General features: G+C 47.3%; 2 protein-coding genes across 3 annotated transcripts; both read left to right on the forward strand.

The window, feature by feature from the left end:
- Window positions 1-12859: 12859 nt before the first annotated feature.
- HOXB3 (homeobox B3) lies at window positions 12860-15137 on the forward strand. 2 transcript variants are annotated; one of them, XM_049799966.1, is made up of 2 exons: window positions 12860-13295; window positions 14371-15137. In XM_049799966.1, exons 1-2 carry the CDS (start codon window positions 12860-12862, stop codon window positions 15135-15137), a joined length of 1203 nt encoding a protein of 400 aa, XP_049655923.1. The 2 variants fall into 2 exon arrangements, with proteins under 2 accessions (XP_049655923.1, XP_049655924.1); XM_049799967.1 differs by having other exon boundaries at window positions 14374-15137.
- A 5001-nt stretch (window positions 15138-20138) lies between these two features.
- Window positions 20139-22631, forward strand: HOXB2 (homeobox B2). The gene is made up of 2 exons (XM_049799972.1): window positions 20139-20668; window positions 21885-22631. Exons 1-2 carry the CDS (start codon window positions 20275-20277, stop codon window positions 22526-22528), a joined length of 1038 nt encoding a protein of 345 aa, XP_049655929.1. The 5' UTR covers window positions 20139-20274; the 3' UTR covers window positions 22529-22631.
- Window positions 22632-23374: the final 743 nt, after the last annotated feature.

The following is a 23374-nucleotide window of genomic DNA, read 5'->3' on the forward strand; positions in this document are numbered from 1 at the left end:
CTTTTTTTTTTTTTTTTTTTGTTGGTGGGGAGGAGGGGGGAGACGAAAGAAATAAAAGGCAACAACCACATTTCAACACTTCCCTGCGCGTAACCGTCCCAGTTGAAAAGGAAGGCTATAAATCAGAGGCGATGGTGGAGATTTGACTCCTTAATTTTTTTTTTTTTTTTTAAGCGTAGATATGAGGGGAGGGGTTAAGGAGAAATCCCCACTCGTTGCTATTTCGTCTCCTTTTGATGTCGGACTCAATGCGAAATATATCAGTGCTTTATTGGCAGCGGTATCTAGAGGTCAGGAGAGAAGCCTGAAAAACTTCGGGTCAAATTCTCTCCGAGCATGTCGCGGTGAAATCAATAGGGAATGGCAATCCGCAGCCTCTGGGCTGGGGGGAAACTGGGGGGGACAGGGAAAGGGACCGACCGTCCCCCCCAAGCCCCTCTCCCCCAGCCCATCACCTGCCTCCGGGTCCAGCGCTCCAGCCGTTCGCCTCTGCCCAGCTCAGGGTGGGTGGGTGGGGGTTTTTTTTTTGGTAGGAAGGGTTTGCGTGTGTCCCCCCTTCCTTCCCTCCCGGTTTTTGGGAGCCGACACCGCGCCATGGCACGCTTCACCCTTTCACCAGCATCCAGATCCATATTTCCTCTCCCCGCGCTGAGGTCAGCTCCAGCAAAGCCGAGTCTAAAAATAACCTTCAGGATCTGGTTTGTTGCTACTGGTACCTCTCCCTCTCTGTGCTTCAAACGCGAGAGTCCAAAATATTCCCTGAAAGGGGGCAAGATTTAATGACAGGGTATTTATCCGGGGCTACTGGGAAGGGTGGGGGTGTGTGTGAAAGAAAAGTAAGAAACCGGGTGGGTTTTGCATAACTTCTATTCCTCCCCCCCCCCTTTTCTTTCCCTCTCTTTCCTTCTTTCTTTCTTTCCTTCGTTTTTTCCCCTTTCCCCGGACGAGACATATGGAATCAATTTTGAATCCTGACATTGAAGGCTGGCCAATTCCTACTGGCTCTAAAAAACAGAATCCATTTGGTTCCCTTCTCTCCAGCACCCCTTGTCACTCAGTATTATAACCGTCTTGCAACATTTTAAGTCTTTATAAAGAGAAACAGCTTTCCAGATAGATACCAAGGATTCGGGAGTGGGGGAGGTTTTTTGAGGCTTGCTTTTTTTTTTTTTTTTTTTTTTTAAGGGGAACGTGTGCGCAACACCCCCCCCCCTCCCGACACCCCCATCTCGTCCCCCTCCGCTCGGTGTCTCTCTGCAAAGGGGGCCGCATCCCTGCAATACTTTAAGCCGTTTTGGAAGAGTTTCTATTTTTCTCCACGTCAAGTCAGTTCCGTTTGAATCGAGCAAGTCCAAAAAAATCAAAGCATCTTTGGGGGAAAAAAAATATCCAAACCGTCCGCGAAAGCTGTCAGCAAGATCCACCGGGGTGCAATAAAGTAGTTTCTTCTCCTTAATTTGCCTGCTCCAGTTGCGAACTCGCACCACCCCGATCCGGCTTCGCTCCTTCTTCTCGAAGTCCTGGGTCGGACAGTATCACAGGTAAGAAGTTAAAAAAAATAAATAAAAGAATGATGCAGCTCTGCCTTTCCTACCTTCTCAGCTCCGACTCTGTGAGATATAATTAATTGCTCTGAAAGCTTTGACAGGCTTCTCCACCGGTCACCGTGAGCTATAGCTGACTTTCTCCTGGTAACAAATTAAGACTGATGCCTCGGGAGCAGGATTGGGGAAGTTGAAGATGAGCAAAAATTATCTCGCAGGGTCCATAACCGAGACCGGCCGCAAACCGCTTCTTTCCAAGTGCGTGTTTCCCCGCGAAGTTTGTCTGGGACACATTTGTTAAAGGTTTAGCACCTCTCTCTTGTTTGAAAAAGAAACTACAAAAGCCCATTGGAAAAGCGGGGTGTTAAACTGAAGAATGTATGTGATGGTGATTTATGGCCCTACAAAGTTTTTTGTTTACTTGAAGCAGACCCTAATTACAAGGGCTTCTTTAAAAAAAAAAAAAAAAATTCCCAAGCTTTGTGTACGTCCATAGCGGGTTTTCCCTCCCCAGGTCTGGGTGTAGTGGCCAGATGTGACTAACAAACATCTGGTTAGTTGAGCTGCTTTTCCTTTTAGCCGGCCAGTGCATTTGACCGAAATGGGTAAGACTGGGACTCTTAAACATTTGGCATAAAAGCGGTGGCTATTGGGGGAGTCCGAGCCTGAAAATATCAGCCTTTTAAAAAGGTTCAAGGTTTGTTTGGTTTGGGGAGGGGGCAGGGATATGTCCTCGAAAATGGGTCATTTCGCTCAAATAGAGTTTCTGGGATTGAAAGGGAAACGGCCGGGAGGGCAAGATTTCGCGTGGGAATATTGGATGCGTTATTTTTTATGGACTTGTGCTATTCATTTCTGGCTCAAAAAATCCACCCCCCCACCCCCCCATCCTCCCCCGTGAATGCCCGATGTGTATTTTAAGAGCGAGACAGGAAAATCGTTTGTATGGAGGAAAAAACCCTCCTAGAAATCGAATTAAACCTGGAAAGTTTTTCTAAAGATACATATATTTGTGCTCTCTATCCTCCTTTGGTTCCTTGCCCTTTAGAGAGAGATAATAACTCAGTCCCCGGGACAAGTTGCCAGTTCTAAAAACGTCCTCATACATTGTGAAACTGGAAAAGTTTTGACTCAGTGTCTAATATTTCCCGAGGCGAACTGGTATATTGGCAGAGAGCAGGAGCTTGGATACACAAGCGTCTGGGTTTGGGATTTTTTTTTTCCTGAAAATTGCTTTGCATTAAATTTCCTCAGCTTCAGAATTATCTTTACTCGCCTCCAGCTAAACTTGAAATTTTTTACCAAGCGCTTGATCTGTTGGCGAATGAAATCTGAGAAGAAACCGCAGGCCCTAAGTGGCCGTAATTTAATTGATTTTATCATAAATCATCAACTTCATGAAGAACCAAAGTTTTCATTGAAGTAAATTGATATTAATGGACACTTTCTGAAATTTAACCGTATAGATCTATATGATGTTGGTGCTCCCAGTCTTCTGCTCTTTTGGGACAGGAGATTTTAGGGGGGAGGGAGGTATATTTCCACTCTTCTAGTTTTCGCTTCTCCCACCCTCTCTAAAAAAAGTACTTTTTTTTTTTTTTTTTCCAGCGTGGGGAGTCTGATCCCGGGTGGTGGTGGGGATCTGAGAGCTCGGCTCCCCTTTGTGGCACCGCAGCAGTGGATAAATCCAGGAGCACCAAGATGAGGCTTTTTTTTGCGGGGGGGGTGAGGGATAAGCACCGAACAGTTGAGTTTCTTCGGGTTATTCCCCTAGGTAGGTTATCCTCCCTGTCCAGGGGTCTGGTGGGCGTAGGGATGGGATATTTCTGTCAAAAACACGCGTGTTGCAGCGAAGTGCGTCCCGGCTCGGCCAGCGCCAGCACCCGCCTTGCTCCATCCGTGTTAAAAATCCAAATAGGATTTAAAACTCCCGCTTCCATCTACGTGTCCTCTGCTGCGTTAAACATTGCCGTTCCCAAAGTTTTCCCTCCTAATTAAAAATTAACTAAGAGCCCGGGATGGATGAGAGCCCTTTGATATGGTGATGAGGATGCCAGACCGAATACTCTGACAGTAATAGAGGATTTTAGCAAAGGGCAGTGGCTCGGGTGTGTGCCTATGTTTGTGGGGTGTTGCAGAGATGCACTGTGCGGGGAGGATGCAGGACTCAGTGGTAACCGCACGGTTCCCTAGAGACGATAAAATATTCAGTGTAAACATCCCAAACCAGAGAAATAGAATTCCTTGACACCACTTCTTTCTCCCTCTCCTGAGACTCCCTCCTCAGAAATTGTTAGTCTTTATGAATTATCAGAAGGAAGCAGGTAAAATGGAACTCATTTCTTCTCCCAGGTCCCTTCTCCCCCATGCCCAGCTCGTTCTCCAGCGCCAGCCAGGTCCCGGATTCAGGCGAGTATCACTGCAAAAAATAACCGAATTCCTTCTTTTTCTCACAGAAACGGCCACGGCGGTAGCGTGGGTGCCTGGTCCTCCCGGGAGGCGAAGGAAGGGCAGTGGGAAAAAAGCTCTGAATCCTCATTTTCTCCCTCCCTCTCTCTCTTTTTTTTTTTTTTTAGGAGGAGGAGGGTGGGGGTTAAAATGGGAAGAAACGGGGAGCCTGGACGTGAGCGTAGGAGCCGTGTCCTCGGTGTCGGGGCCAGCGGTGGCAGCCCCGGTGCGGCTCCGGGGGGGGGCGAGGAGCCCGTCCCCAGGGCCTCCGGGCGCTGCCCCACCGCCGGGGAGGCAGAGAAGCCCCTCTCCTTTTTTTTCCCGTCCCCCAAACCCGTTATTATTTCCCTCCGTTTCCGTCGTTTGGCTGGATGCTGAGGCTTTGGGAACGGTGGTTGCTGCGGTCGCTTTCCTCGTTAGTGTTTGTTCGCTTCCTTCGCGTTCAGGTTAAAAGATAAAAAAAGGAAAATTAAAAAAAAGAAAAAAAAGAAAAAAAAAAAAAAAAAGCAGCCCACAACGCCCAAAAGGCCAGGGCAGCCGCAGCTGCAGTAGGAGGGAGTGAGGGGCATCGCCTGCCCGGCTGCCCGCGAAGTTTGGGGAATTTGCTGATGGGGGAATTAGTGGGACTGGAGCGGGGCGGGAGGGGGGGGGGGCGGTCATTTACCAATTCTGTATAAAATGGGCAAAAGGTTGACGTGTCCCAGTCACGTGAGCGCATAATTCAAGCTATTATTTTGGCATTTGGAAGGGGGGGCGGGGGGGGAGAGAAGAAAAGTGGGAATGGTGATTCCCAGCCCGTCTCTGGTGAGCTGCTCCCAAAATAGCTATTTGTAGCACGCTGATATCGCAAACCTCCGTCTCCTCTCACAGCCACGCACCCCCCATGCCCCCCCCATCCTCCTCCCCCCCCCAGTCGCACCTCACCCCCCACTGGGGCGAGGAGAAGATTTTGGCGACAGTGGGACCCATGGGAGAGGGGTTCTGCGGGGGTCGGGAGGACCCAGACCCGGCAGTAGCCTGGGAGTTGTGTGTCCACCCGGTGGTTTTTTTTTTTTTGGGTTTTTTTTTTTTTTTTTTTTTTTTGGAGACAATTCCAAAGCACTTCCGCTGATTGATCATTAACCTGGTGAGTTATTGCTCTTCTAAGCAAAGGTCAGGGGGAGAAAAAGGTCTAATCTGTCAAGGCAAACCCACTGCTCACTCAGTTTCATTTTGATTTCTTATCCGAGCTGGCTTCTGTTTGGGGTTTCAGGAGGTCCTGGACCCTCCATAACTCTCCCCTCCTCCTCCGAGCTCTCCCCTCCCTCGAGCTCTCTGTTTGCGGAGTGGGAAAACCTAAACTCCTTCCCTTTAGACAAAAAAAAACCCCAAAACTGAGCCAAGGGAGGGTGAGCAGCCCCGCGGGAAGACGCCGTGGGTGCTGCGCGGCTCCCTGCCCTGCCCCGGGGGGGGCATGAGCCCACTGGAGGGTGCGGGACGAGCAGGGGCCGGGCTGGCCCCGCACCGCCTCTAGGAGAAAAATTAATACAAGTCAAATACAGCAAAAAAACCCACAACCCCAAATCAAAACAAAGAACGGGGAGGGGGGCGAGGGGGGGGAAAACCTTGCTTCATCCCTCTTCTGCCTGTACTGCGAGGGAATAAATTAAAAACAAAGAAAAACAAACACCACCCCCCCTCACCCTCCTTGCTGGAGCAGTTATTTATGCCAGCTTCTTTTTGCTTGTTTGTTTGTTTCTTTTTTTTTTTTCTCCTCCTCCCTCCTGCATCCACTCCAAATAAATGCGATTTTCCCTCTTTTCTCCACCACCTCTCGGGCTGCCCACTTCTCCCCTTCCTCCCCGGGCCCGGCGTGGGAGGAACTTGCCGAGACTCAGCCTGCGTTTGCTGAGCTCACAGCGCAGAAAGGGTGGTTTCTTTTTTTTTCTTTTTTTTTTTTTTCTTCTCTTTCCCTCTTTACAAGTCTCTGTGTGTACTCTACAGAGGGAACTGAAAAGCCCTAGTTAACCGAGGAAGGCTGTGATGTAAGTGGAATATTGCCAAAGCTGTGTATTAAAGTGTGCACGCATGTAATAATAATACTAATAAAAAATACAGCTATAGGCCGCCGACTAGAGAAGGTCACGAAGCATCCGCGGGTGATTTATGGACTCGGGGATGTTGTCACAAGCAGAGTAGGGGTGTGAGGGGAACATTTTTATTTGAGATTAATAACATCAACATACAGAACGGAAACAGGATTATTAAAGCGACTGAATGTTTCCCAAAACGAAAATATTTTTAAATGAGATTGCTTTTTCTTTCTCCCCTTCTTTCTCCCTTTCTGAGTCCTTCGTGCCAAAGTTGCGGTGATAAATCTCGGCGTGGCTTTAAAAATGTTTACGGCTCGAAACCGTTAATTCTGATACCAAATCACTCCTGTGTGAACGGTGTAAAGCATCTCCGTCCTCCCCCTCTTCGTGGCGATCTTCCGACCACATTGGAGAAACACGAAAAAAACATATTCTGAACCCTTAAGGCTTTTCTGCCTTGCAGGAAAACGGCCTCGTATTTTCCCTACTGTTATCCTGTCGTTGAACCCAGAGCTAATTATCTACATATATTTAACAACTTAAACTCATTTATCTCGAAATTACGGCCAGAATTTAGCCAAAACCCTTCCCGATATGTATATATATTTTAAATTACATTCCGAGTTCACTAGCAGCCGTGGACAAACCGCCCCCGGTCCACGCCAAACCGTTGCCATCACTAACGAGAACCCCAGAATGGGCGAAGCATTTCCCTCTCCGTGGGGTTTCCACGGGGGAAAGTGGAAAGAAACACTGGGGAGACAGGGGATCGCATCAGAGTTACAGAAATAAACCTGGTGTCCACCGTCTCTGATGAGAATATTGGGTTATCAATGGATGGAGACCAGTGCAATCCCTGGAAATGCTGTGGTCGCTTGGGTGGGAGATAATCTCAGAGGAAATGCTGGGGCTTTTGTTCATTAGAGCCTGTCTTCTCCCCGTTTCCACCCAAAGGTTTCTCCCTATGATGAATCCCCTTGCCCACGCTTTTCTAACCGAAGTTTCATACTTTTCCCCCCCTTTTTTCCCCCCCCAGTTCTTCTCCTTTCTCAAAGTCCACTGCTGCCTCGTATTTGCTGGACCAGACATCCGAGAATTGGTGAGTTTTGCTGAATATCCTACCTGGTCCCCTGTCTGTCTGTGTCTCCGTATCTCCCTCTGCATCAGGCTTGGAAGCCATTCCTTCTCTAAAGTCACCCAACGTGACTTCCCCCCAGCCCCCCCCAACCCCAGAATAAGCACGGCTGCCCTAGATTTCAGCTGAGTATTTTCATTTTGCTACTGGCTTGTCTTTAAACTTTGTGATTTATGGCCGTAACTTTGAGGGAGTGTTTTAAATGGAAGATATTTCCTGTACTCCCTTTGAAGGGAAATCCAGTCAGATTGCAACATTTGCTGCTGATTTCGTGACGAGTGCGCGGGAGTTATATTTTAAAGAAAAATAAGCTGCAACCAAAGCAAAGATGGCAATAGACAGGGAGCCTAAAAAAACTACTTACAGGAGCTCAACATAAACGTGCAATGACCTTCTTAACAGGGTTTTTTTCGGCTGCCAGTTAAGGTTAAAACAAAATTTTGTACTTCAGAGGAGTTACTTGCAGAATCCGAGGTACTTCTGATTGCCTAGGTACTCCAAATAAGTCAGTGGAGATCCACATTGAGAAACCTATAGAGTACTTCACCTACAGAGAAGTCTTTAAATAGTCCACGACTGGTTTTCCTCTTTCCTTCCCTGGAATTTCAACGCCGGGGCTCCAAAATAGGAACTATCTTGTAGCAGAAGATTTATGTTGGAGCAGTTCATAAAAAGTCAGATGGGGGGGGGGGGGGGAAATAATGGCAATAATGGTATCCCCTGGTCGAAACCCTCACGTCTGGGATCTGAACGCTGCAGCCAGAACAATAGCTGGAAACACCGTAGTCCTTGGGATAAGAGTTTATCCATCACCTAGAAAACCTTGGCTGTCCAACCCAGAGTAAGTCCTCTCAAAAGTCAAATGTTTACTCGGAAACCCTTCTTTTTCTTTCCAGAGTTATCAGCCTAAAGGTGCACACAGGAAAAAAAAAAAAAAAAAAGGGCGATGCAAACCCCCCGACGGGTCATACCTTCCCAGCGAAGTCCAAAGAGCCTTTGTGGTCCCTCTTTTCCTTGCTTTGCTAAACGTAAATTCCCCCCCGTCAGCACTTAACCCAAAGGAGAGAGCGCCAGAATTAAAGGAGGGAAGATAATTGCGATGTGAAACAAAAGTAGCACTTTAAAAAAAAAAAAAAAAGTGCAGACACCTAAATTCCTTGCCCTGCCTTCCTCCCACTCGCCAGCCCCTCCTCGTCACGGACTTTCCCTAAAACGCATCTTGGCGAGTTTCTGCTTTCGGCAGCCGTGTGGGAGCGGGGAAAGGCATAAATCTCCCGTGGCGACAGCAGCAGCGCCTTGCATAGCAATAACGGCGTTATTAATAATAGCAATAATAATCATCTTTATTGTTCAACACCTCGCTGCCTTGGCCTCCCCCGGGGGTGATTTGCTCCCTGGATCCCCCCCCCCCAAAAAAAACCCCTCACCTACTCCCCGGCGGAGGCCGAGGAGCCAGAGGAGCCCCCAGACGTTGGGACGCACAAACTTAACGCCGAAGTTACGCGGGGCTGCGGAGTTCCACCAACACAAGAGATTCCTCCCCCCCACCTCCTCCCCTCCAGCCTTGCAAACACGGGGGTCGGCGGCTCCCGTACCCCCCCCGGGCCCCAGAAAAGTGGGTTTCCTATGAGGGGGGGGTCTGCGAGGAGCCAAACGCAGCCGAAGGGCCGGGGGAAGGAAAAGCATCAGCTATTGAAAGAGCCGTGATTGCCGCCGCGGAAGGGGAGGGGGGGAGACTATGACTATGTTGAAACGGTTTATTAGCATAAATTGACACCTAATTGTTAAACACGTGAATCAAAGGCAAGCTTTGCTATCTTTCTGCCTAGGCCTCTGTCCACCACGTCTGCAATTAGCATAATTTTTCACTAGTGACGCTGTTTGGGAGGCTCGTTGGCTTTGCCCGGCAATCCAAACCAAATCTTTATTTTTAAATATCCCCTCCGCTTTATTCCCCCTCTCGCCTACCCCCCCACCCCCCCGTAGCCTGGATTCTTTTCGTTATTATTTTAATCCCAGCCAAGCATTGCATAGTTAAAAGGGGGGGGGGGGGTGTTGTGTTCAGCTTTTCTTTCTTTCTTTTTTTTTTTTCCCTTCTCCTTTCCCTTCTTCCCCTTTGCTGTGGTAAAGCAGAGGCCATTGTTATCAGTGAGCAGCGCGTACCAGTCTATAGGGCAACTAGAATCTCAGGGTTTGTCCATTCAAAGCCCTCAGCTTTTCTGCACATCTTGGAAGCTGGAAAGCATCTTGATTTTTTTTTTTTTTTTTCCTCTTCCCAAACGGAGACAGAGAGACAATTTGAGCTGCCGTAACCGAAAGCTCCACTGGCTGAGCCCCCTCCCCCTCTGTTTTGGCTTTTTTTTTATACATATATACATGCATATGCTGGATTTTTTTCCTCTCTCTCGTATATTCCTTTAACGTTTTTAAAGGAAGGGGGTCATTCCTTGCTTATTGATTGCGTGGATGCTGGATGTGAAAATATATTATGTCTGCCTGTGCTTTGCTCGTCAGAGACTAAGGTAAGCCGGACTCAAATAGGCTATCACTTTGTGAATGGCGGAGTATATGTCCCAATGATTTATGACCATATGACTCCAATCTCGGTTCAAGAAGAGTTCACAAGCTTTAAGCTTCCTTCCACGCAGAGACTCTTTTGCAGCCCTCATCCAGGGCCCTTTTTTTCCCCCCTGCTTTACAACTGGGGAGTTCTGGTTGGGGTGAAGCTCGGTTGTGGGGGGAGGGAAGAGGGAAATTTTAGGAATGTGTCTCTATTTTCCAGGCATATCCACGGCAAGGCAGTCGCTGGGATTTGAGCTCTTTCTGAGCAGCCGACCTATTGTTAAGGGCATGTTTAGAATATTTATTATTAATAATAATTTAAATTAAAAGCGGGGCTATGCCTGTTTTCGCTGGCTCTGGGAAATATACCTTAGGAGGGGGCGGGGGGAGGGGAAAGGCGCTGCTCTTCTTCATAAACACAGTCAGGTTGTGAATTTAGGATTTCCAACATGGAGGGGATGGCTTTACAGGAGAATACCTCTGCCTTAGATTTCTTTTATCTTTTTCCCCCGAGTGCCTGATTTTTTTTCCCGAGCATCCTCCTCCCCACAGCCCTTTCCCTCTCGCACCTTCCCCTGATTTTTTTTTTTTTTTAAATGTCTCTAAATCCTCGCACTCAAAAGTTGCAGGCAAAGAGTTTGTGGTTAAATGTTACCGCTCACAAAGTGAAACTTGGAGCATGATGAAACACCCAGCGCAGATCCTGCCCGGGTTTAATTGGAACAGGAGATAATCGAATATTTATTATTCTGCCTGAGATTTTTTTTTTTTTAAGCAATTCCTTGGAGTAAATAATTAGGATTGCGGCCGTCCTCGGCGAAGATAAATGAGCGGCATTTGTGAGGCGCTGAGAGATGAGGTACAAAGCAAATCTTCTGTGGAAGCCACAAGCGAGCGAGCTTTTGGGCGAAGGGGATTGTAAATTTATTTTATGGACATTTAAAAAAAAAAATCGTCACTGTTATTTTTAGCTGCTTTAGCTGAGCCTCTGCGCTCGCTTCTGGTTTGGGTTTGTTTTGTTGGTTTGGGTTTTTTTTTTTAAGAAACCTATACCAGACAGGAAGGCCTTGGAGAAATTCCCACATCTGCCCTCGTAGATATTTTCAGCAAACCTATTCATAATAAAGGCGCTGCTCTTTGTTAATTAATTCACAGCTTCTCAGCTCGGGTAGTGGAGTCTACTTTTTAATAAGACATATTTATCATGGGGAGGAAACCGAATGAGAATAACTCCCAGCAAGGATATCATCCTCTCTGTAGACAATAATACATCTCCGTGGAAGATACAATACAGATTTGGGAATGCATAAAGGATTTAATCAGTGTAAAAAAGCAAAGCAGTCCCTTCGTGGACATGTTGTCTGAGGCTGTGTTAGAAGTATATGGAGGTTTCATATGACATGACATAAGAATACAGCAGCCAGGGAAGGGAAAAAAAGATGTTATTTATTGTCGAGCTGTGGCTTTTGCTAAACCCCGGTACTTAGAAATATCACATTAGACTTTATCTCTACAAAGTTTATTTTATTTTATTTTAGAGAATGAAAGACACCAGATAAAATTAAGTATACAAGAGATACAATTAAATATACAATGGATATCAATTTCAAAACAAAATGCACAGTGGCTCCTCGCAAACTCTGAGCTGCAGAGAGAAGTCTCTGCCTTTTTAAAATATGTGTGCTGTTTGATTGATCCTCACACATCAGATTATTTTCAGGTCAAGATAGTTTTCATATTTCTAAGGGTATTTCTACTCTGTCTTTTTAGTGGAGAAAGTTTAAGCTTTGAGTAAAGAAAGAGAAAGGGAAAGAAAGAGATGAAAAATAAAAAGGTCAGAGAAAGAAAGAAAAAAGGAAGGTTTCATTTTGTAATTTGAGGCTTTGGACTGGGTGTTTAGACTTTTTGAGCTTAGATTGAGGGAGGGAGGAACGATGAAAAATCAAAGGGCTAGAAAGTTAAGAGCAAATGGCCTGGTGATGCGTTTGTTTTCCAAAGGGGAAAAAAAAAAAACCAACCAACAGCAATTAAACTGGTTTTGGAATCACATCTTGCCAATGGTAGTTCCAGATTCAGGACCGGTGACTACAAAGCAGAGCAGGCAATGAAGGGGTATGTTTTCTAAATACAACCTGTGCTACCAGAGAGGGAGAGACTAACGAACAGGCCAAAGGAAACACATTCTTGAATTCATGCCCCTGCTTAAATCTGCTTAAAATATTTGCACTGAATTCCAAAGACATTATGAGCCCCTGTGTAAACAGCAAATTAAGCCAACTGTGTCAGGACACCGTTACCTGGATAAAACATGTTGACTATTTGCTGTTTTCAGTTTAAAACCAAATATACCGGACAGAGGCCCTACAATAAACTCAGCAGACTTTGAATTTCTGGTGCTATAATGTCTTGCTGTTTTTTACGTGTGTGAATGGCTGATTTGAATAGGTCAGGGATAAGAAAGCAAGATTTTCATTCCTTTCATGCTTGTAGCTAGTAATTATCCATTCTGTATTCTTATATTTACATTAATGTGTGTGTTATCTGGACATGGATTTGTATACATGCGCACAACACACACACACACGTACATGTATATACACATTTATATGGGTGTATATGTCTATGCGTGAGTGTGTGTATATATGCATATAGATAAACACACAAGTAAATAGATGTATACAGATGAAACCACGTGTACTTATAGAGCCTCTGTGTAGTTATACATCCTGGGTGCTATCCTCTAAGGGAAAAAGAGGTGCAACCAACCAACCAACCAGGAAAACTACCCCCCAAAACCAGCTCAACACTTTTGCACCGTAACATTTGTTGAGCCTCCTTAGGCTGCACACAGGACAAAATCTGCTCAAAGCATCTGTTCGCCCTGTTCTGCAGGACCCTATTCATGTCATGGGCCTTTCAGGCCCCAAGATGGATTCATAGGCCGGGTACTATTATTGTGTGTTTTCTCCTAACCTTTCAGGTCAGCTTCCAATAGACAGCTGGAAACGGCCTGTCACGTGGCCTTGGGGTGCCAATGTTCTGCCATAGGGGTGTCAAGACCCTGGTAGCCAGAAAAATCATTTTGGGGAGTCCCAGAGATGCAGAAGACAACGTACTACGACAGCTCCACGCTCTTTGGGGGTTACTCCTACGGGAGTGCCAATGGGTTTGGCTACGAGGGTCCCCAGCAGTCCTTCCAGCCGGCCTCTCACGTGGAGAACGACTACCAGAGGTCCGCCTGCTCCCTCCAGTCTCTTGGCAACACAACCCCACACGCAAAAAGTAAAGACCTGAATGGGAGCTGCATGCGTCCAAGTTTGCCCCAGGAGCACCATCCGCCTCCCCCCGTCTCACCGCCCTCAAACCCTGCCACCAACAGTACCAGTAGCAACAGCAATAACCAGTCGGGCAGCAGTAAAACTGCCCCCAGCAAAGCCAACCTCAGTGCAAACGCCAGTCTCACCAAGCAGATTTTCCCCTGGATGAAAGAATCGAGGCAAAACTCCAAACAGAAAAACAGCTCCCCTAGCACAGGTACACTGTTCTGCTTTTGTAACCGTCCGCTTGCCTAAACAGCGAGGTAACGAAGCCAGAGTGGTTTTGTTTGGAGGGAAGGGAGAGAGGAAGAGGATGTAATGAGGATCCAGCAAGGATCCAACGAGGATCCTGGTGCTGGGCATGATCCCAAGACTGCCAGCCGCATGCCCCGGCCAGGCCAAGCGAGCCTTGGCCCATCCTGCAGCACTGACTGTGCACGCTCGGTTCATTTTAAGCATATCCAGAGCACCACAGGGAAATACAACCAGGCAGTTGTACACAGCCGATGTCTGACTGCGTAGATACAGATACATGAAAATGTACACCCACTGCTCAACCTAGCGATTCTAAAGCAGAGTGCTTGCTCTCATCCCACCTCCCTGCCTCCACACACAGCAGTAAACATGGTGCTCCGAGTGCATGTGTGCATATATAGAGCATACGCATAAACACATGCATATTCTTGCATGCATACACACACATCTCTAACACGATCAGGAAAAAAATCAGTATGGAAATATCACTGTTTTGACAAATATATTCATATAAACTTTGCAGCACACACTTCACGCTACATTAATATAATTTATTGGTTATACACATGTTTCTCTCACAAAAAGGTAGGTACAAATGCTATTTGGTCTTGTAACAATGTACATGCAAATATTTGTGTTACACACATACAAGACATACACAAGATGTGTGTGTGCGCATTGGTATCTCAGCAAACAAAATACCTCCCAACACTGACCCGTGCTAGTATTAATTGGCTTTGCCGTGACTGCCCCCCTGCCAAATATTATTTTCTCAAAATTATCTGTTGGAAATAATCGACTCCTAAATAAATGGCCCTGGAATCCTTTTCTACATGACATGATCAAATTTTCATAAACCAGGGGCAGCTTTGGAGAACAGAACTCTTAATAAATGACATGATTATGGAGTGCAGGCTAATGCAAAGGGGTGAGGGAAGGGGGGGTCGAACTCTTGTGCCTGTTCCAGGATTTATTAAGAAACGATGCATTCAATTTCTGCATGTAAGTAATTATCTTTTATTTCATTTCGCGGCCAGCAGAAACCTGCAGCGGCGAGAAAAGCCCTCCAGGCTCCTCGGCCTCCAAGAGAGCCCGCACAGCCTACACCAGCGCTCAGCTGGTGGAGCTGGAGAAGGAATTCCACTTCAACCGCTACCTGTGCAGGCCCCGCCGCGTGGAGATGGCCAACCTGCTGAACCTCAGCGAGAGGCAGATCAAGATCTGGTTCCAGAACAGGAGGATGAAGTATAAGAAAGACCAGAAGTCGAAAGGCATGGGGTCTTCTTCTGGAGGGCCGTCCCCCACTGGCAGCCCTCCCCAGCCCATGCAATCCTCCGCTGGATTTATGAACGCCTTGCACACCATGAGCAGTAACTATGATGCCCCCTCGCCGCCTTCCTTCAATAAACCCCACCAAAATGCCTATGCCATGTCAACTAACTACCAAAACCCCATCAAAGGCTGTCCCTCCCAACAGAAATACGCCAACACAGCCCCCGAGTACGACCCCCACGTCTTACAAGGGAATGGGGTGGCCTATGGGACTCCCAGTATGCAGGGAAGCCCCGTCTATGTTGGAGGTAACTATGTGGATTCTATGCCCACCTCTGGCCCATCCCTTTATGGCCTCAATCACCTGCCACATCACCAGGCTGCCAACATGGACTACAATGGGCCTCCGCAGATGCCCGCGAGCCAGCACCATGGACCATGCGAGACCCACCCCACCTACACAGACCTTTCCACGCACCACGGTTCTTCTCAGGGCAGAATCCAAGAGGCGCCCAAGCTGACCCACCTGTGATAGGCAGCAGGGACAGGCTCAGGCAAAGCGGATGGGATCCCGCCACGGGGCATGGGAGAGGGGAAGAGGGCAGGATCGGCTTCAGGAACATTTGTGTTGAGCTATTTTCTTTCTTTCTTTGACAGGGCAATTTCTACCAGGTTGTTGTGCTTGCTATTATTGTTTCCAGGTTTTATTAGGCACAATTTCCAACCATTTCAGTATTTACTGCCAAAAGCAGCTCTCTCTCTGAAGAGATATACCTCCTGTGTTTCAACACAAATGCTTCTGAAATGGGTTTGGGGTAGTTTTGTGGGAATCTAGCAGATTTTAAGCAGCAACGTCCTTCATTTCCAAACCAAGTACAGATTGTCACTGATAATTCTCGGACACTGGAAAGGAGAATATTCAGCCAGCCAAGTCTTTACATTTGGTGTCTCTGCATCTGCGTAAACATGCACACGTGTATACATATGCAATCAAAAGAGATTTGCAAGAAAACTATCCTCCTCTCCAACTCCTTCTCAAGAGGAACCTCACGCTTTCCTTTCCAGCCTTCAGAGGAAGCGCATCCTTTTTTGCTGAGTAACTTCCCACCAGTCCCCACATAAACTGCAAATATACATACCTGCCAACATGTGGGATTCACGCTCTTCCCCTCCGGTCCCTGCCTCCCCTCTCAAAAATAATAATAATAATACTTAAAAAATTAGAATAAGAGAGGTCTAAGAATTGCAAAAGGTTCGGGAAAAAAGGTTTTGAAATGCCTAACCCCCCCCACCAACAATAACAGCAGTCCAAAGAGAGGAAGAAAGAGTTGACAGGTCTGAATATTTTCCCACCTTTGCCTCTGATGACATGAAGTCTCCATTCGACAGTGTTGGGGTTTTTTGTTTTGGGGGTATTTTTCTTAGGGTTCATTAACAAAAAAGCAATCTTAAGACTTAGAAGTCCTACGCTTCTTTCCTCCTCTTCTCTTGACCTTACGTGAAAACAGGGTATATTTGAACAAACGGAATGTCCTCCAATCGAAGCAGAAGTGAATGGATCTCTAGTATTTGCTAATGCTTTCTTGTCTGGACATCTTTGTTGCACTTAGAGTTTACATATAATGGGTATAAAAACAACTTTGAAGGGCTTTCGTCCAACTCAGTCGAGATGCCCTTCAATAGGTGTGTGTTCTGGTGAACATTCATATATATTTATTGGTTATAGCCAGTTTAAAATATTTTCCTTTTTTTGTATTATTTATCCCCAATATTATGTATTTATATGAGGAAAAAAGAATCAAATTGTACTTTTTTAGTATTTACTTGTTATAAAGGACATTGTGTTTCCTTGTCATTGTACAACAAGCTTATTTTAGTTATTGTAATTTAGAAAGACCAGTAGTTTTATGTTACCTTCGTACTTATGAATAATGTAATTAGTTCTACTGGAGGCATGAGAGCAGAACCAGACTGTAATTGTATAGTCCTGAATTAGGAGAACTATAGCTAATCCCTCCCTCCCACCTCACCCCTCCTCTTTGGAGATCTTTCTTTGTTCTTATAGTAGTTATTTTATTTCCTTGCTTAAGGGTTGTCTGTCGAACAATTCTTGAATAAACTTTCTGTTATCAATTTTATCTTGTCCTATCAGTCGGATTTAAAGGCAAAAATAAATCACGTGTGAGTAAAAACAGTGAAAAGAACGCAGGAAAGGGACCGCTCGAAACCTTCCACGCTCCGCACAGCGGGATTCATGTCCGCGGCCCCTTCTGGGGTGAGACCCCGGGGGTTCGGGCCAAGAGCGGTTTTGCCGCCCCCTGCGCGCTCCCTGCGCGCCCCCTGCGCGCCCCCTGCGCGGCCCGGCCCGCGGCCGCGGCCACAAAGGGGGGTCACGTGGGGCCGGGGCCGGGCTGCCATTGGGCCGCAAATGAAAACAAAGGAAAAGGATTAATCACCAAAAAAAAAAAAAAAAAAAAAAAGGGCTCAGAGTTTCCGTGCGGGGATCTTAAAACTGAAGAGAAATTAAATTACCTGTTATAATTAATTATTATTAAAATACACGCACACACGTGTACACACAGGCACACACATGTACACGCATCCATGTGCACACGCATGCACACAGACATACACACACCTACACCCCCTCAGTCTAACACACGCATCTAAAATCGTCATGAAAAGGGGGAAAAAGCCGCCACCCAAGGTTATGTTCTCAGTGCAAGCAAAAGGGAGAATAACCCTTTGCCAGCAGCAAAAGCAGATGGGATAATACCGTGAATAATTTGCCTTTTATGCTCTAAAGCCCTAAGAAAACTTATATTAAAGCAGAGAGGACCAATAAAAGTTTTATGGTTCTGGAGAGGGGGTGAACTGCTTGTCAGGCTCGAAATGCTCCATTTCTGTGGCTGATGAAGAGGGGAAGGTCCCCTCTGGAGGAAAGGAGAGGGGGATTTTGATTGCTGCCGAGAGAAAAGGGTGAAAAGGCTGTAAAAGGTAACGAAAAAAGGGCTGGGCTGTAGAAACAGGGAGAGTGTGTGTGTTTGTCCATATTTTATACACCTGTGTGCACAGCCAGGGACATCCATAGGTGCCTGGATAAACCCACACATATAAAAAGGTCGAGTGGAGAAAGCTTTACATGAGAAATGATCTCATGCTTCCTTCCATCTCTGATCTCTCTTAATAAATGAAGTTCCAGGTTAATAATTATAACCTTCGCGCAATAATAAATAACGGTATAACAGAAAGACAGGGCTTGTTTTTCTCCCCAGGACTGGGGCTGGGTTATGCCCGTCCATGCAGAGAGCAATTTACCATTTGGGGATACTATAATTTAAAAGCATAAAAGCGTGCAGGCTCTGATTGGGATCGGCTCAAAGAACAAGAGCTTGGGTTGGGCTTGGGTTTGTTGTTGGCTTCCCCCCTCCCTCCCATTGAATATATTTTTCCATCTCACATCCTGGTCGCCATGTTGTGTCAGGGATTCCCAGAAACTAGTTAAAATCGGGAAAAAGAAGCCAGTTCCGAGGCTCAGAGCGTGCCACCTCTGTTTCTGGATGGGCTGCCTCTCCCACAACTCCTCACATCCACAGTTTAATTTGCACCGCTGCATTAAAGCAGCAGGCCTGGGTTTGTCTTACAATTATTGCATTTCTCTATCGTTCACTAACTCTGTGAATTTATTCATATAAGGTGATGCCTTTCCCCTTGAGTAGGGAGATTTTTTTTTGTTGTGCCTCTGCCCGGTGCGTGGGAAAAATCCCTCTTTCCCCAAGAGGTTCTTTTTTTCTTTTTTTTTTTTTTCTCCCTTGCAACTTTAGTGTTAGCAAAAGCAGCGAGAACAGTTGGGAGAGGCTGGGAAGTTTCCTTTCACATCCCAAACTCTTTCTCTGCATCCCAGCTCCCCAGTGAACCACACTGTCCCTCAAAAAGGAGAAACCGGCAGCCTCATGACAAAGCCCGAGGCCCCCAAAATGCCACCGTAATCCAAACAAGCAAGAAATTATCAGAAATTTAACTATTAATTTTACATCAGTCCTGATCTGCCAAGATCGAGTAGGTCTATGCTGATTACAATAAGTGCATCCAGAGATAAGAAATATTTAGGGAAATTCTCCCTTCAATTAAGCTGCATTTTGTAAATGCTTTTTTATTTTCTTCACCCCTTTGCTAAAATGTGCTTCAGCCTCAGCTTCAGCTTTAGATTTATTATGTGTTTCTCAGAAACCCTTACCACCCACACAGATGCTTGAACTGACAAAAGTTTCTAGGCTTCTCCCTGCGTGAATGCAGCCTGCCAGTCCCTCTCTGCTGCAAAATGGGAGAAATGGAGCTTGAACAAACAAACTACAAACCAGCCACATTTCCATTCTGCAGTGGGCAGCTTATTTTTTCTTTTCCCCTGAAATTTTTACTTTCGAGACTTCCTGAATTCAGGCCCTTGGTTTAAACCTTTTAAATCTTTCCTGATTTAAGTAACTCCTTAGCAAAAGTTTAATTTCTTTGCTGAGTGAGTTAGGCCGAGCTGTCAAAAGTCTTTCGAGAAAAAGATTGATCGTTTCTCTCTTCTGTTCGGTTTGTGTGGACCCAGGCACTTTAAAAGGAAAAAAACAAATCTTCCTGGGAAATGACTTTTCATTTTATTTATTTATTTTGTAAACTCTGGAAGTGGCGCTGTTTATTGGCGGTGGGGGGAAAAGGGGAAAAAAGATGGGAAGGAAAAAGATGTGATTTCAAAGATATCCGTGACCTTAAAACAAGTTTGGCCTTTAAGGAAAGTGCAAAGGGCCCATTAAGTCTGGCTTTAGAAGCAGAAGTATTATGCTCTTCCTTTAAAAGTAATTTAACCAGGTAAATCAGACCAGTCTAACTGTACTTGACTTGAAAGCTCACTTGATTTCCTAAGTGCTCATATCCAGACTCAGACACAAACCTCCAGACCAAACCCTCCTGCTGGCTTGAACTTTCCAAGTTCTGCAACATATATATGATACGCAAATACACCCAGGCAGCCCTGGCCTCGGTTAACAAACCCCAGATCCCAGCTCGCCTGCGGTTTAGGCTGCATTTCCCTGGCTGCAAGCGGGCACCTCGGGGCGGGGAGGGGGCAAAGCTCCTTTTCCCACGCCTGGCTACCTACCCCCGTCGGAGGTATAAACTCTCGGGAGCTCAGCAAGGGAGTCCGGAGCTGCCCGGTACAGGCAGGACAGGCAGCACCAGGCAGCACCAGGCAGAGCAGGCAGCGCAGGCAGGGGCTCCCTGCCTGCAGCCCCCGCAGCCCCGGCAGAGCCGGCCGGCCGAGGAGGGATGACGGTGGGCGGGGGGGGGGGGGAGAAGGTTTTTCTGGGGATCTTCTCTCGCCTCTTTTTTTTTTTTTTTTAATCAATTAAAGAAAATAATGCTTTCTGTTTGCCACCAGGCCCCGCCTGCCATTGGCCAGGGCTGGCCACGTGACCAGGAATTGGCTGCAATTTCGCCCCAGTCTCGAGTTTAATAGAGCAAGGTCCCCATACGCCTGTATTATCAGCAATATAACAATTATAAAAAGCCCGAGAACCATCATCATCACTGCCATAAAAACTGAGGCCCTCAGATTTTTTTCCCTCTTCCCCTCCTCCTCCCTCTCCCCCCCTCCCGCTTTTTAAACCCTGGGCCCTGGAAAAGCCATGAATTTTGAATTTGAGAGGGAGATCGGGTTTATAAATAGCCAGCCTTCGCTCGCAGAGTGCCTGACGTCTCTTCCCGCTGTCCTGGAGACATTTCAAACTTCATCAATCAAGGACTCGACATTAATTCCTCCTCCTTTTGAGCAAACCGTCCTCAGCCTGAATCCTTGTTCCAGCAGCCAGGCGAGACCGAGGAGCCAAAAAAGAGCATCTCATGGCCTGCTCCAGCTCCAGCCCCAGCCTCCGGCACAGCCCGGCCCCTTGGCAGCGGAATTCCCCTGGATGAAGGAGAAGAAATCCTCCAAGAAAGCTACCCAGGCTCCATCCTCTTCTTCCTCTTCTTCCCCCCCATCATCTTCCTCGGTGCCGGTCCCTGCCGCAGGATCTCCTGCAGGTTCGTATCATGAGGGGGTGAGGGGGTGTTTGCTGAAATCGGAGAGGATCCGAATAATAAACAATCCCCCCACCCCCGCCCCAGAGCAGCCCTACCCCAGCTCCCCCTTTCCCCAAACAGTCTTTGCCCCGCACCTCCCCCGAAACTGTGTCACGCAATAAAATACACCGCAGCAATGTACACAGCCCGGGGGGGTGTGCGTGTGTGTGTTTCTCCTGCCTCCTCCCCCCGCAAATAAAAGAAGAAATTGCTGTAACTTCTGCAAAAGCGAAGAGGGAGAAGGGTCCGGGGGAGCCGGGCTCTTTATTAGCTCCAGCGGGGGGACCTGGCAGCTGAGCCACAGCTCCATTTGCTTGACTTTCTCTCCCAGCCCTGATTTTTTTTTACAGCCTACAGAAGGGAAAAAAACCCAAACCCAACCAAACAACCAAAACCAAAAAAAAGCCAAGAGGAGAGCGGGGGGCGGGGGGGGGGGGAAGACGGGTGAGTAACGCGGAGGCTGCTACCAGCAGGATGGGGAGGCGGAAAGAGCGAGAGCAGGATTCTCAGTGTCCAGCACGGTGGGGAGAGCCAGGTTCCCAATGCAAAATAAAATAAATTCACCCCCAAATCCTCCCCCAGCCCCCCAATAAAGCAATAGCCTCTCTCCGAGGCGCCCCTTGGCCGGGGAGCTCAGCAGCCCTAGCCAGGGACCCTCCTTCCCCGGGGACAAAATGTTTAAGGCACAATTCACTGTTTCAGTTATTTTAATGGCACCGTTCAGGTAAATGCTCGGGCAGGAGAAGGGCGGACACCGGAGCTCATTGGCCAGATAATACAGGAATAATGAAATCAAAGCCCCGCAGAGTCCATCCCCGAACTACTGGCAAAAGGAAGGAAAAAAAAAAAAAAAAAAAAAAGAAGGAATGGGTCGAAATTCCCCTTACCCGCGAAGGCGGCAGAGAAGGAAGGTCTCTAAAGGGAGAGGCCAGGGAGCAAAATCCTTTCTCCTCCTTGGGGCAAGGGGACCGGAGAGTGATTTCCAACCCTCTTCCACAGTGGAAAGAGTTTAATTAAACATTTATTTTCTCCCGTAGAGGCTTCCCCCCTCTCCCCCCCATGCTCGTTAGTGCGGGGCACGGCTCTGCCCTGCCCGCAACAGGGAGGGGACGGGTCCAGACCCTCCACTTGCCCCCGCTCCCTCTCTTTGCAACGTGCGGTTTTCTATGTATTTAAGACATCCAGGGGCTGGCAGACACTAGCGGCTCCAGGAGGCTCCGGACCGCGTACACCAACACGCAGCTGCTGGAGCTGGAGAAGGAATTTCACTTCAACAAATACCTCTGCAGGCCCCGGCGGGTGGAAATCGCGGCTCTGCTCGACCTCACCGAGCGGCAAGTCAAGGTCTGGTTCCAGAACCGCCGGATGAAGCACAAGAGGCAAACCCAGTACAAAGAACCCCCCGACGGGGATCTCGCCTACCCCAACCTGGACGAGGGCAGCGACCCCGCGGAGGAGGTTGAGGAGAGCCCAGCTTTCGGGCCGGCTCCGGAGCCCAGCGGGCCCTACCAAAGCGAAAAGCCGGGGAACGAGGAGCCCGGGAGCCCGCGGTTCGCGGCGGCCGGGGCGGAGCGGGCGGCCGCGGGGGAGCCCGGCGCCGCCGCCGGCCCCTCGGACCGTGCCTACCCCGAGAGCCAGGACTCGCCTTTGTTGCCAGAGCTGAGCATCTTCTCGGCAGAGTCCTGCCTGCAGCTCTCGGAGGGGCTTTCCCCCAGTCTCCAAGGCTCCCTGGAGAGCCCCGTCCACTTCTCCGAGGAAGACCTGGACTTTTTTACAAGCGCACTTTGTACTATAGATTTGCAACATTTAAATTTCCAATAGCGACCCCCGCCCGCCTCGCCCTTTCTGCCCCTTCCAGGCGCACCAGCCCCATCCCGAGCCCCCGCCAGCTCCCCCCAGTGTCCCTTACGGGGCACCCCCAAAACCAAACCCAAGCCATCTCTCATTCAATCACCCCATCCCGCTCCCCAGACACTTTCTTTTAAAGCTCCTCACACTGTGGGACCCGAATCACCCTCCCAATATTTATTCTAGAAGGCTCACGGGAAAGAACAGCCCGGTTTTTCCTAAATGCAGGTATTTAATTATAGTTTTATTTTTTCCTTATTTATTTTAAAGGAAGCACCCGATAGTTCTCACGCACATCAGAGATGTTAGCCCCCAAGAGAAAACATTTGTAAATCCTTCAGGATTTACTTTCTCAGGAATCAGAACGAGACTTTTAGATTTCTTAATAAAATAATTAATAAAAAAAAAAAACCAGAGGAATTTTCCTTCCTCTTTTTAAGTTTTAGATGTAGACTATTTATTCAAATCCTTTATTAGTAAATGGCAAATTATTTATTGTACATTATTTTCATAGAGTAAATAAATGTCTTTATAAAACCAAGAAACGTGTCTTGCTACATATTTTGTTCGGAAATGTGTTAATTTTTTGCGTAAATCGTTCGCCTTCCTCTTCCTTTCTTCGCAGTAATGATGTCCTAATAATCTCCTCGTGTGCCTTGAGAGAGGAGACAAAAGGAATTGCTCCCAACTACCATTTCAAGAGGCTTCGGGAGTCAGAAATATTTGCTGTATCCAATTCTGTTTGCATTTTCCTTGAGCTTGGCTTTTATTTATTTTGGTTTATTTTTTACTAAATCAAAGCAGGACATTTGTTTCTAA

This window comes from Accipiter gentilis, chromosome 5, assembly GCF_929443795.1.
Source record: "Accipiter gentilis chromosome 5, bAccGen1.1, whole genome shotgun sequence".
Taxonomy (NCBI): domain Eukaryota; kingdom Metazoa; phylum Chordata; class Aves; order Accipitriformes; family Accipitridae; genus Astur; species Astur gentilis.